Genomic DNA, 22,579 nt, shown 5'->3' with positions numbered 1-22,579 from the left:
GGGATTTTGGGAGGAAGGGACCTCTCTGTTCCAGCAAACTGCAGCCTGGAACCATGAGGAGGTCAGCGTTTTGCCTGCTTGCAGGCTCTGAGGAGGAAGACTGAATGGAGCATCGCCTGGAGGCCTGCAGGTAAGCAAAGCTCTCTGACACACACATATATTTTTATATAACACAGGCCCCACTCAATGCTTTTCCAACACTACAAGGGAGGTCACATCTTATGGGGAATAATACATAGAGAGCCATCCTATCTTTATGATATGTGACTAGTTTGCCAGATGCAGTGCATAACTTTAGGCATGTCCCCTGTGACCCCCCAGAAAAAAACCTGCTAAGAACCAAGTTCCGCAAGTTTTCCCCTCACTTACCTGCTCCATGCCGCAGGACTTTGCCAAGCAAGAGGCCCAATCTTCCCCCATCTCCGTGGGGATGTCTAGACCTTCAGGCCCTGGGTTCCTATGAAGGATCCACTGTCCTGGGCCCATATAGCACCCTGGCAACAGAAAACTTTAGGTACCCAAAGGTTTCTAAGTTCTGGGCCCAGGGTCCAGCTCTCTAAAAAGAAAAGCATTATGGGCTATACCCCAAGGGTTTGGGGTCCGGTTACTGACCACTTTAGCGCTGAGGCTTTTTTGGACAGAACCGGTAGCTCACCTAATCCCAAGGATGCGGAGGCAAGCTAAACCATGACTAACACCTAAGACACTGGCGTAAAAACTGAGGTACTCCTCCTATGGGAGGGGGTTATATAGGGAGGGGCATTTCCTGTTTGAGATTGCCAGTGTCTACACCTGAAGGTACTCCATATAACCCATATAGTAATGAATGCCGCTCTGTGTCCCGTGATGTACGATAAAGAAAAGGCCTCTAAACATTGTACAACCCCGGAAATAGTTTGAATATTTTTTTTCCATACAAGCCATTGTCTGTTTGGAGGCCTGTAATATAAAGCAAGCTAATTGGGTTCTTGTAAAATGTAAGGGTTAACCAGGAGTCTTTAGGAATTTGAGTGTTTTTTTTTATTAAATAATCTTTTTTTTATTATTATTAAACATACATACAAATATGTCAAATTAATCCATGAAGTATCAAAAATAGGAAAACACACAAAACAGATAAACCTTGCACCTCTCGGACTAAAGTAGCTTAGCATATAATAAACAAAGCATTATATAACATTTTACACATCAAGTTGTTCGCCACTAATGTCAATCATTAAACTATGGCAGCTTCCTCTATACAGCATCAAGTGATCTTTCTTTTACGCACTAATTTATTCTCTTCTACTCCTCACTCCTCTACTTTCTCCCATCTATCTCCTCTACCTCACTCCTCTCCACTAGGTAAACCATCATATAATTGATTACTAGGATCTATCCAGCATGACCATATTTTACCACACGTTTGGGGTGTACCGTATGCTTATATGTTAATTTTTCTCTTTTCTCAACCCATTGTAAAATAACTTTACGTGCTAAATATAGGGATCTTATCCACATAGTATCTCTACTGGTAACGTTCCATCAGGGATTATTCCCAGTACTCCAAGTTTAGGCGTTCCTATTATCTCAGTGGAGCATAATAAATTTAAGGTTACAAATATTTTTTCCCAGTAACGATGAAGCTTTGGACATCGCCAAAGCATGTGGATAAGAGAACCATTATATAAAGAGCAACAGAAAAAGTTTATCGGTTTGTGTCTCTATAGTGTGCCACATCCAATGATAAATCGAGAAAAGAAGGGGTATCCCCTAAATGTGAAAAGATATAATAAAATATTTACAAAAATGTGAGGGGTGTACTCACTTTTGTGAGGTACTGTATGTTGTATGTTCCAGGAGATTAAAGTGGCAAGATTTGGACAGGGACTGGATGTGGGGCAGAAGGACTGATAGTTGTGCTATTGATCCTAATGGAAAAGTAGGGGCAGGGGGTGGGAATATTATGAGCTCAGATTTAAAAATATGGAGTTTTAGGAAGCATTGTAACAGCCATAATATGTTCATTAGTAAATTATTCACGTGAAATGAGACTGAAGGGGAGAGCTGAGCAGTAGAGAGATAGATTTGCATGTCATCACCAGGGCTGCCATCAGGGGGGTACAGCCCATACAGATGTAGGGAGCCTGGGCACCCCAGTACCTCGGCACACCAGGGCCCCAAGTTGGCTGCTCCCCTTTGTTCCTTTTCTCCCCTACACTGACAACTAGCCCCGACTCCCGCTGGTGTCACCTACTGCACTGGTGTTTGACTCCCAACCTTTGCTTTGCTACCGTTGTCAAAATTCTTGGTTGCTAGGACCACCTGGCATCCTAGCAGCCAATCACGTGCATTCACAGGCCCCAGCAGAAGAGGAGGATGTAACTCCCTCCCTGCTCCACCGCATGCCAGTGCTCCGGCTCCCACCATTTATCCTGCTTCTGAGAACGGAACTGGGACTCTGGTGAGGGGGATCCTCAGAGTGCTGACCTAGTGTAGAAAATCGGGGGAGCCTTGGAAGAGCGATGCAAGAGGGAAAGGAGAGGCAGGCACTGCTGAAGTGGGAACAGCTGTGAGGGCTGAGCGAGGCTGGGTGGTGTACTGTGACTGTCTCTTTGCTGGACGGGGATGTCTTTGAAAAGGCAGTGCAGTTCCTGTTAGTGTAGGGTCCTACTCAAAAGAGTCAACTTTGTCATGGTGGCGGGCGTCATATTTTTTGGCCAAAATATAATTCCTTACTGGTAAATCTTAAAAAGCAAGGATGACTTGAAATATACTTTTCATTTTCATGAGTTTAAAGAGTGTAAAAATAAATGTGGGGGTACACTGAAGGACTTGGTGGGATGGCCAGTGGGCGCATTAGGTGGGACGGACAGTGGGCAGACCCTGGGGAATGATGGTGGTCAGGCCCGGGGGCCCAGGCTTAAAGCTGCGTAAGGGGCTCCAAAATTTCAATACCCTAGCGATGGTATTGAAATCCAACTGACCAAGGGAGAAAGCATAGATAGAGAATATAGAGGTTCTGAGGACAGAGCCCTTGGGAACCCCTACAGAATTAGGAACAACAGCAGTTGTAAGTGAAGCCAAAAGAGTGCTTAGGTAGGATGACAACTAGGAAAGAGCCGTCTACTTATGTAAAAAAAAAAGAACATACCGTGTTTCCCCGAAAATAAGACCGACCTCAAAAATAAGACCTAGCACTATTTCCCAGGAGGGTTACAATATAAGCCCTACTCCGAAAATAAGCCCTAGTTAAAAATGCTAGTAAAATCCTATAATCCACTCTATTACAGTAGTATATAATGTACAACGTGTCTGTGTCTGTGTCTGTAATATAAATGAGGGGGAAAGAGCACCGAGAAGCGCAGAGCGGCGCTATAACTAACGTAGTTGGCACAATTATATTACAGAAACACACATTGTACATTATATACTACTGTAATAGTGTGAATTATAGGATTTTACAAGCATTTTAACTAAGTTCATCCCTATCAGGCAGGGAGAGAGAGGGGGGGAGAAGACAGCACATTACATGGTAAGACCTACCCCGAAAATAAGCCCTACTGTGTCTTTTATTGCCAAATATAATATAAGACCCTGGCTTATTTTCGGGGGGAACACGGTATACGTAAAAGTTAAGGCAATATGTATTTTGGCGTTTTGGTTATCATCTCTAGAAGGTTGATAGCATTTACATTTGAACACTGCACTTCTAATTCTTTTGCTGTACACACTAGATATAAACCTTTGTTTATGGTATTTGAACATAAAACGTAACAAAAAAACAAAAAAAACATATATGTCATGTGAAATTTTCAATATCGGTTCTTAGTCTATGCTATAGACAGTGCACAGTGGAACTTCTCTTGCTCTGTATGTTGGATATAATTCTCAGTGGGGGAGATTTACTAATCATCTGAGTCACACAAGCCTAAATGTAGCCAAAATAAAAACACAAAAACAGCAGAAGGGACATACATTACAGTTAGTAGGATGTGTCGCTTGTGCGGTTGCTTCTTTTTAGATGAAGTCCTCCACCGTTTCCCCTTCCACACCCCCACCATTCTAATCTTTCGATGCAGCTTGGGACCATCACAGGCTCTCATCAACAAAAAAAAAACAGATTATGCCCACACTTTTCTCCTAGCTGCTCCATCCATGCCAAACTACAGCTTCTATGAATGCAACAGGATCTAAAAATGGAGTAAGGGCATGCGATTGACAGATATGCACACTCCATTCAAAGATCGCTTTCCATTCACAGAAGCTATACCACAGCTTCGATGAATGGTGGAGCTGAGCAGAAAGGCTGGGCATAGACAGGCTGTCTTAATGACAGACCTTTAGTTCTATTAACCCCCACCACACAAGAATTTTACAGCAGTGGGAGTTTGGGAGCATCAGAGGAAAATTTCACCTAAAAGAAAAGAATCAGCACAAGGGACACATCCTAATTATTGTAAGTTATGACCCTTGTGCTGATTTTTCTAGGGGGGGGGGGGGTTGCCTTTAATATACTGAATGAGCAAAATATATATTTTTAATATGGCACAAACTATATTGAATTTTTACGCGTTTGTCCCTCTGATCCAATACTTGGTAAAATCACCAAAGGCCTCAATTATGGGTGTGAAAAAAATAGTTACATCTTTACCAATTAGGCACATCAGTTCTTGCAATTTTTGTGTTTTTTGGCACAGTTGCTCTAGATCTAGCAGGTTAAATGAGGACTACCGGTGAACAGCAGCTTTCAAGTTTAGCCACACATTTTCAATTTGATTGATGTCTGGGCTTTAGCTGGAATAACCTAAAGCTCCTTAAGATCTACAGTAAACTTTCTAGTGCAAAAACATGCTCAGCTGGATACGTGTTGACTGGAAAGTTTAATGTAGGTCCTAATATTACATCATTCTTAAAGTGATCTCATTTACCCTGCCCTCAATCCCCACCAGTTTACAAATAATTTCCAATGAAAAAGAATCCCCACAACATGATGGGGATTTACTAGTAAACATAAGAACTTTGTGCCAAGGCAAGAAAAGTTTAGTTTTGACCTAATCAAAATAAAAAATTCAAAATATTTGATGTGCCATTCCCAAGGAAGAACCATGATTTTGCCATATTCTTTCCATTTTTCTAAACTGGATTTAAAAAAGCCACAGTAGATATACACTTGCTGACCAGGCCTTTTCTGAAACGTTATGTTTAATCACTTCCCGCCCGGCCTATAGCAAAATGACAGCCGGGCGGTGGTTCAGTTATCCTGACTGGACGTCATATGACATCCAGCAGGAAAACAGCTGCTGCGCGCCCATGGGTGCGCGCGTTGCAGTGATCGGTGGTGCAGTGTGTCAGTCTGACACACCGCTACACCGATCTCCGTAAAGAGCCTCCAACAGGTCATGGCTGATCACGATGTAAACAGGAAGAGCCGTTGATCGGCTTTTCCTCACTTGCATCTGACAGACATGAGTAGAGGAGAGCCGATCAGCTGCTCTCCTGACAGGGGGGTCTGTGCTGATTGTTTATTAGTGCAGCCCCCCTCTGATGTCCGCCCAGGACCACCAGGATGCCCCCGGGACCACCAGGGATGGCCATCACACTGGACCACCAGGTATGCCCCCCTAGACCACCAGGGAATGCCAATCTGTGCCCAGGCAGCTGCAAATAAATCAGTGCCATGTATCAGTGCCACGTATCAGTGCCACCCATAAGTACCCATCATTGCAGCCTTTCAGTGCCCATTAGTGTCGCCTGTCATTGCCCATCAGTGCCACCCATAAGTGCCCATCGGTGCCACACAGTGCCACCTCATAGGTGCCGCCTTATCAGTGCCCATCAGTGGAGAAAACCTACTTAATTTACAAAAATAATAAACAGAAACTAAAATTTTTTTTTTATTTGTTTAGCAAAAAATAAAACCGCAGAGGTGATCAAAAAACACCAAAAGAAAGCTCTATTTGTGGGAACAAAATTATAAAAATTCTGTTTGGCTACAGTGTAGCAATGACCGCACAATTGTCATTTGAACAGCTAAAGCGCAGAAAGCTGAAAATTGGCTTGGGCAGGAAGGGGGTGTAAGTGCCTGGGTAATGTGTGTGATATATGCTGCTCTTACTAAGCAATCTTGTTTTTTTTTCCCCTGCTTTTCATGGAATAAAAAAAACAGCAAGATTGCCTGTCAGTGTAAACAACTCTGTTCCAAGAATGAGGGATTAGACCAGCAGGTCACTGCAATCAATCTTTGGGTGGGATCCACTGATCGACTTGTGAATGAAAACTCACGGCACAACCGGGGGCGGTGGGCGCGTACACCCCTTATCTGAAGAACCGATCACGTATCAGAAACGTAATCCAGTGCACAGCGGCCGCTCTGCCACAGTAGAAGTACGCGGGGTGGCTGTTAAGTGGTTTTTAAAGAATCAGTTCTGGCTGGACCATAGGACCTTAAAGTTGACTTAGAATAATACATGTCTTATTGTTTTGCTCATGAATTAATGTGCAAGTATTTTTAAATCTCATATTTACAGAATTATCCTTGAAAATGCCTACTCTTCTACTCTTCTTTCCAAAAGGCTGGAGCCATCTTTTTCTAGAACTATCTAGGGTGATGCACCCTAGATATAATGTTCCGTGCCAGGAGATAGAATTAGCTGCAGCCTACCCCAGCTGTACCCACAGGTGTGGGATCAGTGAAGAGATAAGAGAAAGGGATAAGGGTGAATTGGCACTGTGTTAATGATGTGACAAAAATGTTAATAAAAAAATTATTTATGGTGTGCTGTCTTCTTTAAATCATCATCATGTAAACTTGGAAATTTAATTTATTTGTATTATTAATAATATTTTTTTTGTTGATATGTTGGTTCTTATTTTTTAAAGATATATGCACTTTGGAATTTTTGAAGAAATGGGATACATTTTGGACATATATTCGTTGATCAGCACTTTATACACTTGTGTTTGCACATATAACACATTTGCATTTTTAATGATGTTTTAAAGTGGTTGTAAACCCTAGAGAGAAAAAAAAACACACACACACACACACACACACATCACACAACAACAACCTACCAGACAAAGGCTTAATGAGCTAGTATGCATCGCATACTAGCTCATTATGAAATGCATACCTTACAAACAAAGCTGTTGCAGCGGTCCCCTTACACCACTGTGACAGGGGACATATCTCTGGAATGTTACTTCCGGGTTGGCGGGCTCCGAAGCTGTGATTGGCCAGAGCCGCGAGGACATCACTGCCACCAATGCACGTGGGAGCTGGTGGTAATGGCATAGCAGCTGAAGAAACGGCCCGTACTTCAGTGCGTGTGTGCCGATGATGTCGACACATGTGTACAGTGAATATCTGCTAAAGTGTGCAAGTTTAGGAGAAATTCACAGTACCTACAGGTAAGCCTTATTATAGGCAAAAGTGGTTGTAAAGGGTTTACAACCACTTTAAATGAGACAGCACTTCTAACATATAAAAAAATAAATAATATGTTAACATTTTTGTCACATCATTAACACTTAGCAGTGCAAATTCACCCTCATACCTTTCTCTATTTTTAAAACTGCGTATTGCGATTTATTTTTGCATATTTGTATTTACTGAAAGGTATGCTTTAAAGTACTGCTGCCCAAGTATATATATATATATATATATATATATATATATATATATATATATATATATATATATATATATATATATATATATATATATATATAAATTCAGCAGTTTCTAGTTTTTTTTGTCTTTTGCACTCCACTAATGAGAGACTGTCATCCTTTCCAGTGTATTTTTGTACAAGGTACATTCAAGGGATGCGGCATACAAAAATAGTAGAATAATGGAAATATAAAAATACGCTTTGTAGCGGGAAACCACTTCAACTTTGACAGTTGAAGAGAATGTGGCATTTTCTATGAAAGTGCTTAGTTTTTTGGCATACCTTCTGTCACTCAGGACACTAATGGGCCATACAGGTGTGAGAGTTGCCCACTGTTATTATAAGATCTTCAACTATCATTCCAATTCATTTTAATTGAAATCATTGTAAAAAAACAAAATGTAAAATAGTGTCTGAATAATGGAGCAGCCATTTAGTGATTTCCTTGGAACTTTATTTCAAATGAAAAGATCATCATATTATAGATATATAAATCGATAGATACTTACATAACCTGGTTTGTTGCAGATCATGCCTTGTATTTCCAAATAGCTGAATGTTAATTCGAGCTGAAAAGAAAAAATAATAAGAATGAGCATGCTTTTAAATACAATCACAATTCAATTCTGTATTAAAGTAAAACTATGGTCAGACTAAGGATATTGAAATACATAAGTCTCATGTACAAGCTCTCATTGATGTCTGCAGCTGCAGAAATTGTGGTATAATTCATCCTCAAATTTTCAAACCTTTTGTTTTTAAAGTAGTAGGAAACCCTTCTTGCCTCAAATGTTCTACCAGCATGCAATATAATATTTGTAGTTGTTGCTATAGTTCAAATCCCCCCCTAAAAAAAAAAAAAATGCTGTGTTTTACCGTTTTTTAAATGATTTTCCACATGGTCACATGACCGCAATTCCCTCACACTTGCCAACACAGAGAATGGTAGACGTGTACCTTGCCTGATAATACGCACCTCCCGGAAGTGACAAAGAGCTGTTTGTATGAATGGTTACTATGGTGGCAGCATTAACAATGTATACTGCGCTTTCTATGTAAGGGAGAAGCACACACTTGCATCTCTCCGTTGCCCCTGTAAGCCAGACCGTAGTGTGTCTAGGAGACTGAGATGAGCGGTTCTGGACCCTCATTCAGAATAAATCATCTGACATGCATACCTCACAGGACAGGAAGGGAGATGCGGGTCCAACAACAGTATAAGGAAGTAGGATTCAGCAATGGTATTCAGCAGCTACAATATAACCTTGTTGGCCAGAGAGGGAATAGTCTGGAACAGGGCAGAATGGAGGAAAAAATGTCAGTAGGCATGACACATGCAAGAGCTGCAAAGCCACTACCAGCGCCAGGAAAAAGCAGCTGTAAAAACGTGCTTTAGTAGCTTTTGCATTGGCGTTAATGCACGTTTAGCCGCGCTAGCTTTTACCAGCATTTCTCATGCCTCTATTCAAAAATCAATGATTCCCTATGGGAGCCCCTTGATTTGAATAGAAGAAGTTGCACCAGAAGTCAGATCATGATTATCTGACTTGCGGCGCCGCTTGTGTGCTAAGGATCTTGAAGGGGAACCCCCTGCCAAAAATGGAAAAAAAATTGGTGTGGGGTTTCCCCCAAGACGACACCAGACCCTTTGGTCTAGTATGGATTTTAAGGAAAACCCCCCACGCCCCAAAAAAATCAGACCCTAATCCAAGCATGCTGCCTGGCAAGTCAGGAAAGGGGAGGGGGACAAGGCAGCCCCCCCTCTCCTAAACCATATCAGGCCACATGCCCTCAACATGGGGGAGGGGTGCTTTGGGGCAGGAGGGACAAGGACCTCTTCCTGACAACCATGGCCAGTGGCCTTTGGCGTTGTGCGGGCGGGGGGCTTAGCGGAATCTGGAAGCCCCCTTTAACGAGGGGGACCCCAGCCTTTATGTCAATGAGTATGGGGTACATTGTACCCCTACCCATTCACCCCCCAAAAAAAGTGTCAAGAATAAAAACACCACACAGGTTTTTAAAGTTATTTATTAAGGCAGTTTTGGCGTCTCTTCCAATTTCTCCCTCCAGCAATGTCTTTATCCTCCAGTTCTTCTTCCTCCTCTACTGATGTCTTCTTCCCCTCTCCGGTTCTTCTCCTTTCTGCAATTTCTTCTGCCTCTGCGTGGTCTCCTCTCTCTGTTGTCTTCTCCCTCTGTCCTTCCTCAGATGTTGACTATGCTCTCTTTCACTGTAATGCCGAGTCTGCCATGTGCCATTACTTAAATAGGCATGGAGCGTGGCCACCTGGTGAAGTCATCTAGAGGCCCCTTATGACATCACCACCCGGTGCATGATGGGATGGGGACTTTACATGGGGTGGGGCATGCGGGAGGATGAAGACATCGCTGGAGGGAGAAGAAATCAAGACGCCAAAGCTGCCTTAATAAAATTACTTTAAAACCTCTGCAGTGTTTTCATTCATGACACTTTTTTTTGCGCAAATAGGTACTCATTGGGGGCCGGGATCTGGGGGCCCCCTTGTTACTGTGGCCGAGTCAGTGGATTTGATTGGCAACAGCGGGAGCCAATGGCTGTGCTGCTATCAATCTATCCAATGAAGAGCCGAAAAGAAAGCAACGCGGGATCGCGCTCGCGGAAATTCGGAGCTCAGGTAAGTAAAACGGGGGCTCAGGGGGGGCTGGACACAGCAAGGTGTTTTTTCACCTTAACACATAGGATGAATTAAGGTGAAAAAACACAAAGGTTTACAACTTCTTTAAGGCCCCTTTCACACTTGTGCGACTTCAAAGTCACGAGATTTTACCGTGAGGTGGCTGCGATTTTGACAAGACAGTCATACGACTGTGGATCCGACTTTGCCCCACAACTTGAAGTACGACTTCAATGAGCAGGGACGCAACTTTGATCCTCCAATAATTAGGGGGAACTCCACGCCAATTTTTTTTTTTCTTTAAACGGCATGGGTTCCCCCTTCATGAGCATACCGGGCCCTTTGGTCTGCTATGGATTTTATAAGGGGAACCCCCACACAGAAAAAACGGTGTGGGGTCCCCCCCAAAATCCATACCAGACCCTTATTTGAGCACCAGCCTGGCCGGTCAGGAAAGGGGGTGGGGACGAGCGCCCCCTCCTGAGCTGTACCAGGCCGCATGCCCTCAACATGGGGGGGTGGGTGCTTTGGGGCAGGGGGGCCCTGCACCCCCACCCCAAGGCACCTTGCACACTTCTTTTCTTCCGATGTTGACTCAACGCTCCTTCCCGCTGTAATGCCGTGTGTGCGTTGCGCAACGATTTATATAGGCCTCCTATGACGTCACTGTCCCAGCATGCTCTGGGTGGTGACGACATAATTACCCAGCCCATTCGGTGTGGGGTTCCCCTTAAAATCCATACCAGACCGAAGGGCCCGGTATGCTCATTAAGGGGGAACCCATGCCGTTTTTTTTCTTCAAAAAAATTTGCATGCCAAAGTCGGATCTGTTACTACGGAATCCCGACTTTGATCCGACTTCAGAAAAAAAGTAGTGCAGGAACTACTTTGAAGTCGGCATGACTTAAAGTTGTGCCAGTATGAATGGTAGTCATTGAAAATCATGAAGAATGACTTGTCATACAATTTTGCCATCCAAAATCGTGGTACAAGTCATATAAGTGTGAAAGGGGACAAAGGCTGAAGCTCAGCTTTAACGAAGATTGGCTTTACAGTGCCTGCAACTACAGATGTCATTAAGGGCTTATTTTAACGCTCATTTACTGATTGTTAAGCATATGTAAATATTTGAATGTCCTGGCCACAGTTCTACTTTAAAGAAATATTCGCATAGACATAAGCAAATAAGCACATGCTAAAATCTTGGTTAATGATAAGATTTTAGTAATCTTTAAAATCGTTTCTAAGCTTTTTATCTACTTTTTACCTGAAAGTCAAAACATTTTATTAAACATTAAAATCTTCTGTTTTATTTGCCGTCACTGTGATAAAAGTATGATCAATCACTTCATTCATAAAGCTGGGAGTGAAGTTGTTCATTGTTTCACACTGCAAACCTTTTTCTCTAAATTTTAATGAAGTGCTGAATACGCTTGTACCGTTTCAGCTGAATATACTACAGTATATAGTATACCTTCCTAGATAACCTTCCTCGCTCCTAAATATTGTGGCCCGGATTCAGATAGATGCGCGTATCTTTAGGCGGGCGTAGCGCATCTCATATGCGCTACGCCTCCGTAACTTAGTCAGGCGAGTAGTGTATTCAGAAAGAACTTGCGCACAAAGTTACGGCGGCGTAGCGCATATGGTCCGGCGTAAGCCCGCCTAATTCAAATGATCCAGGCAGTGGGCGTGTTGTATTGAAATGAGCCGTGATCCCATGCAAATGGGTTGGGGATCGAACGGCGCATGCGCGCGCATGCTCAGAGTCACGTTGCAAATACTCCCAAAAAAAACGTCGGCTCAAGGCTTTGTCGACGTGAACGTAACCTACGTCCAGCCCCATTCATGTACGACTTACGCAAACAACGTAAAATACGACACTGTTCGTTTCCGACGTCCATACCTTAACATGACTTATCCCTGCTTTATGAGGGGTAAAGTTACACCGGACCGACGCCTTACGTAATTGGCGTATAAAAATGCGCCGGACGGAACTACGTTTGTGAATCGGCGTATCTAGGTAATTTGCATATTCGACGCGTAAATCAACGGAAGAGACCCTAGCGGCCAGCGTAAATATGCACCCAAGATACGACGGCGTACTAAGACGGTCGGCTGAAGCCAGATTTCAGGCAGATCTACGTTCAAGAATACCGCGCGGAGATACGACGGCGCATCTTTAAACTTACGCGGCCTATCAATAGATACACCAGCGTAAAGTCTTTCTGAATCCAGGCCTGTATTTTTAAAAGCAGATTTGTCATCTAACAAACTGAAGCCCTGTTCCAACCTGAGCAGAGTGATTTTCAGGCATTTTTATTTAAGCATTTTGAAAGTGTATTACAGGCGTTTTAGAACCGAATTACAAGCATTTTACATATTCAAAAGAGAAAGAAGGATGCGCCAATCTAAGTGCAGTAGAATGAAAACTTTTAATAAAAATTGTGTAAACAAACAGCCAAATGACTACTCACAAAATGTAGGGAATATCAGGCATATATATAAAGTTATGATCCGTTGTCACTAAGGTGTCAGGCAGTGTCATCTTAAGAGCATTATAGGCGCCCGGGCAATACAGTGCACTGGGGCCCCTGTCTACACAATCACGCACGAGAATTTACTGACAAAAATCATAAAATTTACTGGCAGAACCACATTTTTTACTGCCACTGCAAAAAAAGTAGACTGAGTTCCCCCTTGCATTGTAAGGGGGAATCCTGCAGACTCTGATGTAAAGGGGAACTCTGATGTGGGGGGGCACTCTGGTGACCAGAGACCACCTTCCGTAGAGTAAATACACTAAGGCAAGGGGGGTCACTAATATAAGAGGGGGAACCTTTATATCAGTGCCCCCTTACATCTTTGCATTCACTCCCCCCTTACATCAGCAACCCCCCGCACTCGTGGAGGACCGGATCTTCTCTGTGATTTCAGCAAACTGGGCATGGTCAGTTCTAACCCGTCACTCTCCACAATTTTTTACTGTGGTTGCTGGGCAGCCGGTGGGGCCCCCCAAGCAAGCGGGGCCCCCGGGCAACTTCCCAGCGTGCCCAATGGAAAAGATGGCCCTGGTGTCAGGCAGATCCTGGTCCCCAGCAGAAGTCTTCAGCGAACGGGAGAGCTAATGGTTAAGCGTTCCAGTAAGCCGAACAACCATAGGGGATATGCAAGCCGCCATATGGGACGGCACGCGTCTCAGGGTGGACCGCAGAGCAGGGCCGTCGCACCGGAAGTGACGTGGAGTACGGGAACGAACCATTATGCGTTTCACAGCCTCCGCTGTTTCCTCAGATCCATCTTCTTTCTCTTTTGTACACATTTTTCAGAGCCTGCTTCTGCTTTGGGATTGCTGCCGCTAGTGTCATCTTGGACTATATGGACTAATATTACTAATTCATTTTTATATTTACCTCATTAATAATTATACATTTAAAATTTATGGGCCATTGTTGTCTATGCTCTGATAATCCTGCGCTATCTAACAATTTTTCCATTTTACATATTCAAGCTTCAGGTGTTTTTATTTAAGCCAATAGGAAGCAGAAGAAGATCAGAGGGTGGTGAGATGCTTGTAAAATGCTCATGTTAAGTGTTTTTTTAGGTATTCCCATCTGCCTAAAAGAAGCTCATGTACTTTTTGGAGCGACAAGCATTTTGCTACAGGCAACAAAACGCTCAGATGTAAATGAGGGGCATTGAAATTAATGGGAATTTGTTTGTTAACCACTTCCCGACGGCCGTACGACTATATACGGCCGCAGGGTGGCTCTACTTCTCTGGGAGGCCGTGTTTTTACGGCCGCCCCTTTTCACGTTCCCCGCGCGCACTCCCGAGCGCGCAGCGGGGAACTGCTGTGCTGGCCGTGTCCCTTGGACACAGCCAGTCACAGATCGCCGTGAACGGCCAATCGGAGCGGCCGTTTCCTAGGCGATCTGTGCGGCCAATGAGAGATGATCTCATATGTTTACATATGAGATCATCTATCATTCCCGGCTCTCGCAGACATCGGTGCTGTCAGGGGAGAGAGGAGACGGATCTGTGTCTCTTGTACATAGAGACACAGATCGGTCACCCCCCCAGTCACCCCCCTTCCCCCACAGTTAGAACACCAATTAGGATACACATTTAACCCCTTCCCTGCCAGTCACATTTATACAGTAATTAGTGCATATTTATAGCACTGATTGCAGTATAAATGTGAATGGCGCCAAAAATGTGCCAAAAGTGTCCGATGTGTCCGCCATAACGTCGCAGTCCCAATAAAAATCGCAGATCGCCGCCATTTCTAGTAAAAAAAAAAAAAATTATACAGTAATTAGTGCATATTTATAGCACTGATTGCAGTATAAATGTGAATGGCGCCAAAAATGTGTCAAAAGTGTCCGATGTGTCCGCCATAACGTTGCAGTCCCAATAAAAATCGCAGATCGCCGCCATTTCTAGTAAAAAAAAAAATTATACAGTAATTAGTGCATATTTATAGCACTGATTGCAGTATAAATGTGAATGGCGCCAAAAATGTGTCAAAAGTGTCCGATGTGTCCGCCATAACGTCGCAGTCCCAATAAAAATCGCAGATCGCCGCCATTTCTAGTAAAAAAAAAAATTATACAGTAATTAGTGCATATTTATAGCACTGATTGCAGTATAAATGTGAATGGCGCCAAAAATGTGTCAAAAGTGTCCGATGTGTCCGCCATAACGTCGCAGTCCCAATAAAAATCGCAGATCGCCGCCATTTCTAGTAAAAAAAAAAAAAAAATAATAATAATTCTGTCCCTTATTTTGTAGGCGCTATAACTTTTGCGCAAACCAGTCGCTTATTGCGATTTTTTTTTTTTTTTTACTAAAAATATGTAGAATACGTATCGGCCTAGACTGAGGATAAAAAAAAAACGTAAAAAAAAAAAATTGAGCTATTTATTATAGCAACAAGTAAAAATATTTTTTTTTTTTTAAAATTGTCGCTCTATTTTTGTTTATAGCGCAAAAAATAAAAACCGCAGAGGTGATCAAATACCACCAAAAGAAAGCTCTATTTGTGGGGAAAAAAGGACGTTAATTTTGTTTGGGAGCCACGTCTCACGACCCCGCAATTGTCAGTTAAAGCGACGCAGTGCCGAATCGCAAAAAGTCCTCTGGTCAGGAAGGGGTTTAAGTGCCCAGTAAGGAAGTGGTTAAATGAATTTGAGCTACAGGCTTCAAGCAGAAAATTGCACAGGCGTGAATGGGGCCTAACAACACTAGCATAAAAAAATGAATTTTATTGGCTGACTGGTCTGTGCCTGCTCTGTTTTTGCAGAGTGAACATGGACACAGCCCGCTCTGCTCTATGGGCAGCCGGATGTAAAATGGACTGGCTGTCCATTTATTATACCCAGTTGCCTTCTGATCTGGCCAGCCAGAGAGGAATAGATTCCCTTTTGTTTGTTTTCTTTATCTGACCCCGAGATGGCCAGGTGTAAAAAGACACAAGCCCATTTACATCAGTTGCTCCATAGAGGAGAATGAAGGGTCCCGATCGGTTCCAGCTGAAAAACGGACAGCTGGACCTGATCAGGTCTCTTGTATCAACCGTGAATTTGACATTTAGGCCTCACAGGCGTTTTTAAAAAAACAAGCTGTAAAGCTAGCACAGACACCAGGAAAAAAATCAGTGTTAAAATCGCAATTTCTTTACGCGTTTTGCGTTAAATTCAATGCACGTTTAGCCGCACTAGCTTTCAGCCACGTTTCTCTGTCTCTATTCAAAATCAATGGTTCCCTATGGGAGCCCATTGATTTGAATACAAGTTGCACCAGAAGTCTGATCAAGATGATACGACTTGTGTTCTGAGAAAAATCCATACCAGACCCTTATCTGAGCATGCAGCCCAGCAGGTCAGGAAAGGACCTCCTGGACCATACCAAGCCACATGCCCACAACATGTTGATGAGGACAAGGGCCTCTTCCCGACAACCCTTGCCCAAGGGGGCACCCAGATCCCGGCACCACACCCTAGGTGAATGAGTATGGGGTACATGGTACCCGTACCCATTCACCTAAAAAAAATTAAAAAAAAAGTGTCAAAAATAAAAACACACTTCACTTTTCCCCTGCAGAGGTGAGGCTGCATGGATGGGCACAGGTGAGGCTGCACTGATAAAGTTGTTGTTAATATTTGTTTTTGTAACTTAATTTGGCATAAAACATTTAAGGGTCATTTCATAATATAATTTACGAGGGAGTGTTTAGGGGTGGAATTAGGGGCGGGGCATGGTAGGGGTTGGGTGGGGCAACTGGTGGCGAGTAACCCTTTAAGGCCTGGCTAGTAGCTCAGGACTTGAAATGTTGAGCCCTGGTGCGATACTACCAATTTGCGCCCTTCATCTATCTTTTGCAAAAACAGGTCTATCTGCTCAGTTTGTCTGCTCCAACCACTGCATATTGTCTTATGCAGTAGAAAGAATAGTGGAAGGTGTAGATCCAAACACTTGCTGCAGCCTACTTTTTTCTGTCTTGAGCCCAGCAAGACAGCAACAAGTTCAAACACCGTACGATTCTTTTGTACCATATTGTACCAACTGTAACTCAAATATGGTCATACAGTCCCCATTACATGAAATACGTGGTGCAGTCAGTAAGTGAACCTGATTCATGTAAAATGGATCAATCAACTGATCCGCAAGATCAGTGACAGAGGGATTTTGCAGGATCTGTCTACCTATATTATATGTGCTTTTTATAAATACAAGAAAATGCAGCACTCTTGTAAGTAATAGAAAAGGCCATTAGCAAACTCCTGAAGCATGAAAAGCAATAGGTACGGTTGTTTCGTTTATTTATTTTGTAGACATTTTGAAATTTATGTCACGTATCTAAATTATAAATGGATTTGTGCCGGAATAATAACATACCCACTGTAGAGCCACAGTTCAACACATCATGAGCAATGACACTGAGGGAGGCAGCCATTTATTATACCTCTTGCTGTTTTTTTTGCACTGAAATCTGTATGCAGCAGAGGAAGAGACCACACAAAATTTATTACACAGAGAGCGTGACAGCGACGGAGGATCTGTGGGGGCCAAACACAAATTTACAAGGCATGCTGTACTAGAAATAAATTCTGAATTAACCTTTTGCACACTGCTGTAAACCATTACAGAATTCTAGCAAACTAGTGTATAAAAAATAGGATTTTTTGTACTCACCGTAAAATCATTTTCTCTGTCGTCCATGGATGGACACAGCCTTCACCATTCTTGACAAGTGGGTTATGTTCCTGTTCATAGGAGAAGTCCTCTCCTATGAACAGGAACATAACCCACTTGTCAAGAATTGAGGAGCTGTGTCCGTCCATGGACGATAAGAGAAAATAGGATTTGTTGTACTCACCGTAAAATACTTTTCTCTGTCGTCCATGGACGGACACAGCTCCTTGTCAAGAATTGTGAAGGCTGTGTCCGTCCATGGATGATAAGAGAAACAGGGATTTATGGTTCACATATATTGCAATACATGTTCAAGCTGGCCAACTTCGTCCAAGTAATCCTTCTCTGGCCAGTCTCTGCTGTGCTAAATTTTAAAAACCTACATGCTTACAGCACACTTTGTTTAGACAGTTTGGAGACCGCTGAACTAAAGTCCTTCAGGCTTTAGAGAAGTCACTGTGGCTGGTGGGAGTATGGAATGCCCTACCATCAGTGGGAGTTAGCAATACCCCATCATTTGTTTTATTGGGAGGAATAGTGCCCCATTGTTGCCATCAGTGACAAGAATAAGGCCCCAATGTTGGTGTCATTGAGAGGAATGGTGCCCCCACCATTGGCATCAGTGTGAGGAATAATTCCCTAAAGGGCCAGATAAAGGCAAGAAAAAGGCCACATCCTGCATCCAGACCACAGTTTGGAGACCACCCCTTTAGTGTAGATATAGTACCAATATTGAGCAGACAAACAGAGTTGGATGAGAGCTATAGACTTGGGTCTGGTCACGGACCTGTACTATGCAACAGAAATGGATGAGGAATGTCTGGGCTCAAATCTATATATATATATATATATATATATTTTTTAATTAAACACATGAGATGCTAAAGGGCGTGTGACCACAAGTGTTTGAACTAATGTAGTAAATCTGATTGATGCTTTCATGATAAGCTGGTATACTTGAACGCATAGCTTTACAGGAACATACAAAAAAACGATCGCATCCACAGGATAAGATCACTGGATTTGGGAGGTTTCAATCACGATCTGAACTTTAAGACATCACCAGATCATAAATGTGGGTCCCAAAACATTCTCTTATGCCCCGTACACATTGAATGGGAAAGGAAAGGGGGAGCCTTTAATAGGCCCTCCTTTCCCTATGGGATCACTGCAGCGGCAAAAGTATGTCACCCATAAGGCTGGGTTTATGGAGAGGTCAGGGGTTTAGGTAAGGTCAATTGAAGAAATGATTCTGGAAGGTTAGCAGCAGAAAGGGTGATTAGCTGGGGGACATCAGGTGTGCAGGTAAGATTGGAAGGCTGGAGAGGGCAGATAGCTATTGGTCACAATAGTCAGGTGACTGCTTAGAAAGTGCTGGAAAGCCATTCGCAGTCTATTTAGGGATTGGTTCAGCCTGGATCGGTGCCAGCTAATCAACAGACGCAGCAGGAGGAGCTCCCTGCCGTGCGTATCACTGACTGACATCCCTGCAAATGGATTCCCTATTGCGGCAGCTCTTGGAGAAAGCAGAAGCTGAGGGCGGCGAGGCTAGGCTTAGGCAGTGCCTTTCCTCACCTGGACCCATGTTGCTGGAAGAAGGGGAGCTATGTGACGATACCCCCCCGGGAAGCAGCAGCTTCAGTGACCCGCAGCAGCAGCCGCATAGAATGGATTTTGAAGAGGAGCCCGCGGTGTTCCTGGTGCCGGAGGTCGCGAGATCTGAAGAAGTCGCGTCAGAGGCGGTGGAGGAAAGGAGAACGAGCAAGAGGAGGCGCAGACAAAGAATAATTGACAGCCCTGCTCCACCCATGTTGGGCGGTGCGGGGCACGGTGAGCCCATTTTCTCTTTCAGGAAGCAGCGCGGCGATACTGTGCCTGCCGGAGGAGGTCGTGGGCGGTCGACTCGCGGAGTGTCAGCAGCTGCGCTGGCAAGAAGACATGCTTCCCCTCAGCCAGGCGGTTCAGGGGCACAGAAGGGACCTCTACGAGGCAGAGGAAGAGGGGAGCCAGAGGTGTCCCCACAACCAGCGGTGCAGAATGCAGCCAGCGCTATCCCTGTGAGGTGCTCGTCACCATCAGCAGCTCCTGGAGTGAACAGTGCTCAGGGGCTGTTAGGTGAGTCTAGTATGGGAGCGCAGCTCTCAGCCTTATCTACTACTTTAGAGCAATTAGTAGCTATTATGCGTATGCAAACAGACTCTCAGCAGGAGAGGTCGGGTGTTTCATCTTCCAAAGTAGCAGGTGTCTGGTCAGCAGTCTCTCATGACCCTAAGCCTGTGCCTCATTCTCCTCCTTTAGATTTACATACAGTTCCTAGTTCAGTAAATATGTCTGAAAAAATGTCTAAAGAATGTATGCCATGTCTACTCTCCCCCCTTGGTTTTCATGTTCCTAGCACGCTAAAGGAAAAGATTTGGAAGGGGGAATTTATCGATTTAAACTTAATCCTTCCCCCTGCTAGGGAATTCTATAAATATGATAGAAAGGAGGAAAAATCCGAAGAGGAGCGTCGCAAACCTATAATTAAATCATTTTACAGTTGGTTACAGGCATTTATGATTTATGCAAGTATTTTATGTGAAAAGTTGTTGTTGTTTACTGTTTCAACATATAGATATAATCCTGGAGGCTTACAGTAGCTTTACTGGGTTCGCGTGGCTGACTTATGATGAAGCGTTTAGGCAAAAGCTGGCGATACAGCCATCACTCCAATGGGGATCAAAAGATGTGAGCCTGTGGCTAGGGGTGCAACGGATCGTCACGGATCAATGACTTCGGATCGGCACATACGTGATCCGCGGCGTGCAGAGCAAAGCGGTAAAAAACACATTGAAATTGTCTCCGCCCCGCTTGCTCCAAACCACGCTGTGATAGACAGAATGCGTGTCCAATGCGCTGATGTGTTCTGTCTATCCCAGCGTGGGGTTAGGAGGAGGTGGGGCTGTGTGCGAGCAGCGTGAAGATGTTTTAACATATGGCGGTGAGTTGTTTCTAGCAGAGAATGTGCTGCCGTCCGTCCGTCCGTCCCCCCCCCCCCCCCCCCCCGACACCCCTCTCCCGGCTGGTTCTGTCCCCCCCTCCTCCCTCCAGCTGCCGAGTCTCCGTCCCTGCCGCAAATAGCATACAGTGAGAGGGGTGAGCTGAGCTGTGCTCTTTCCATCTCAACTGTGAGGACTAATTTCACAAACTTCTGCATAAGCTAACATTTAAAGTACTAATACATTTTTGCACCCGACAATCACAGTACAATACTGTTATCTGTGTATGGGGAGAAAATGCCAATGGCTGAACTGGCATCATGCAGGTTGGATCGTTTGGTCTGACTCCTTGCTTCTATTTGTTGGGGTGGTACAGTGAGCGGAGATCGTGCATAACAACTTGTTAGGTGAGGTGACAGGGTCAACAAAGAGAACCTGTCGCCTCCAATTGCTATGACACAGGGAATTGTTTTCTCTTGTGTGATAGCAATAAAGTTAAATGTAAGAAATAATAATTCAATTAATAAAATAAGTAATTAAAAAGTAAAGAAGAAGAAAAATAATATTAAAAATAAGAAAATTATACAAAAATAAAATGACAAGCTACAAAAAAAAGTGATAATGTAATAAAATAAAAAAAAGATACAAATAATATTTGAACTAACCATGCCGCCCCTGCCATCCAATTTCTATTCTCCGGGGGGGTGGTTCGGTTGGTGGGGAGGGGGTGCATTGCAGAACCTGGCCTTGGGGTGGCAGGGAAAGGAAATCCAGCCCTGCTGGCTGCCCTCTCACTTCCTCCGCCCTGGCGAGGCTGCAATTTGGGGCAAAGTGAGGCTGCAATTTGGGGCAAAGTGAGACGGCAATTTGGGGCAAAGTGAGGGCGCAATTTGGGGCACAGTGAGGCTGCAATTTTTTTTTGCTGATCCGAAAAATGATCGGATCCGTGACTCTGATCCGAGGAACGATCCGAACCGTGAATTTTTTGATCCGTTGCACCCCTACCTGTGGCTAAATTTATTTTTACCCCAGAGGCAGCCAGTTTCTCGCCCATCAGGTCCAGCCACGCCCACAGTTGCTTCTGCTTCTGGATACAGGAAAGGGCTTATGCTTTGCATACAATGACTCGCAATGCAAGTGGATGAATTCTTGCAAGTATAAGCATGAGTGCGCCTTTTGCTCAGGTTCACACCCAGTAGCCAAGTGTTTTCGCAAGCTGCAGGGACACTCCAAGGATGGTTTTTCAAAAAGCAATCTCGCCTGTGATGCTCCCAAGAATGATTCCATGGCTGCAAATTTATCCAAACAGGCAGATGGCTTACCTACTAATTGAGGGTTTTTCATTAGGTTTCCAGCTTTTGCCAGGTCAGGGTGTCACATGGTTGATAATTTGCAGTCAGTCAAGGAGGCACCTCACCGGGTAAGGGAAAAATTATTAAAAGGAAGTAAAAGCTGGTAGGATGGAAGGTCCATTTGAGTTTCCACCCTTCAAAAATTTTAGGATTTCTCCTCTTGGTTTAGTTCCAAAAAAAGAACGAACGAATTTCGGTTAATACACCACCTGTCATTTCCTTTTGGTACATCACTGAATGACCAGATTGGTTCCACCGCTGCGCCAGTATCTTACACCTCTTTTGATTCAGTGGTGGAAAAAAAATCTGTCGCTTAGAGAAGCAGGTGCTTTTGGCGAAGGCAGACATTCAATCCGCTTTCCGGCTTCTTCCCCTAAATCCAGGTTGTTTCAATTCGTTAGGTATTCAGTTTGAAAATCAGTTTTATTTTGACAAAGCTTTACCAATGGGCTGTTCAGTATCCTGTTTTTATTTCGAAGTGTTTTCAACCTTTTTGGAATGGGTGGTAAGTAGGGTGGCCAGTTCGGACTACCTTATTCATTATTTGGATGACTTTTTATTTATGGGCCCAGCTGATTCTGGCGACTGTTTGAAATTATTGGAGTCATTCCAGTTAGTATGTAAATATTTTGGGGTTCCGCTTGCTGAGGACAAGACAATTTTTGCTACCACTTGAATAACGTTAGACACTCTAGCCATGGAATTTAGATTGCCTGATGACAAGATTTATGGGCTGTCCCAACT

At 43.8% G+C, this 22,579-nt stretch overlaps 1 protein-coding gene across 4 annotated transcripts in view; it reads right to left on the bottom strand.

Annotated features, from left to right (window-relative positions):
- CARMIL1 (capping protein regulator and myosin 1 linker 1) overlaps nt 1–22,579 on the bottom strand; it is a 376,378-nt gene that overhangs the window by 223,818 nt on the left and 129,981 nt on the right. For all 4 annotated transcript variants that reach the window (XM_040353821.1, XM_040353823.1, XM_040353822.1 and 1 more), the window contains exon 4: nt 8,165–8,224. In XM_040353821.1, coding sequence (XP_040209755.1) covers nt 8,165–8,224 — 60 coding nt within the window. The remainder of the gene's footprint in view (nt 1–8,164; nt 8,225–22,579) is intronic.

This window comes from Rana temporaria, chromosome 5 (genome assembly GCF_905171775.1).
Source record: "Rana temporaria chromosome 5, aRanTem1.1, whole genome shotgun sequence".
NCBI lineage: Eukaryota > Metazoa > Chordata > Amphibia > Anura > Ranidae > Rana > Rana temporaria.
The sequence above is the reverse complement of the archived record's forward strand: the minus strand, read 5'-3'. Positions and strand labels throughout refer to the sequence as shown.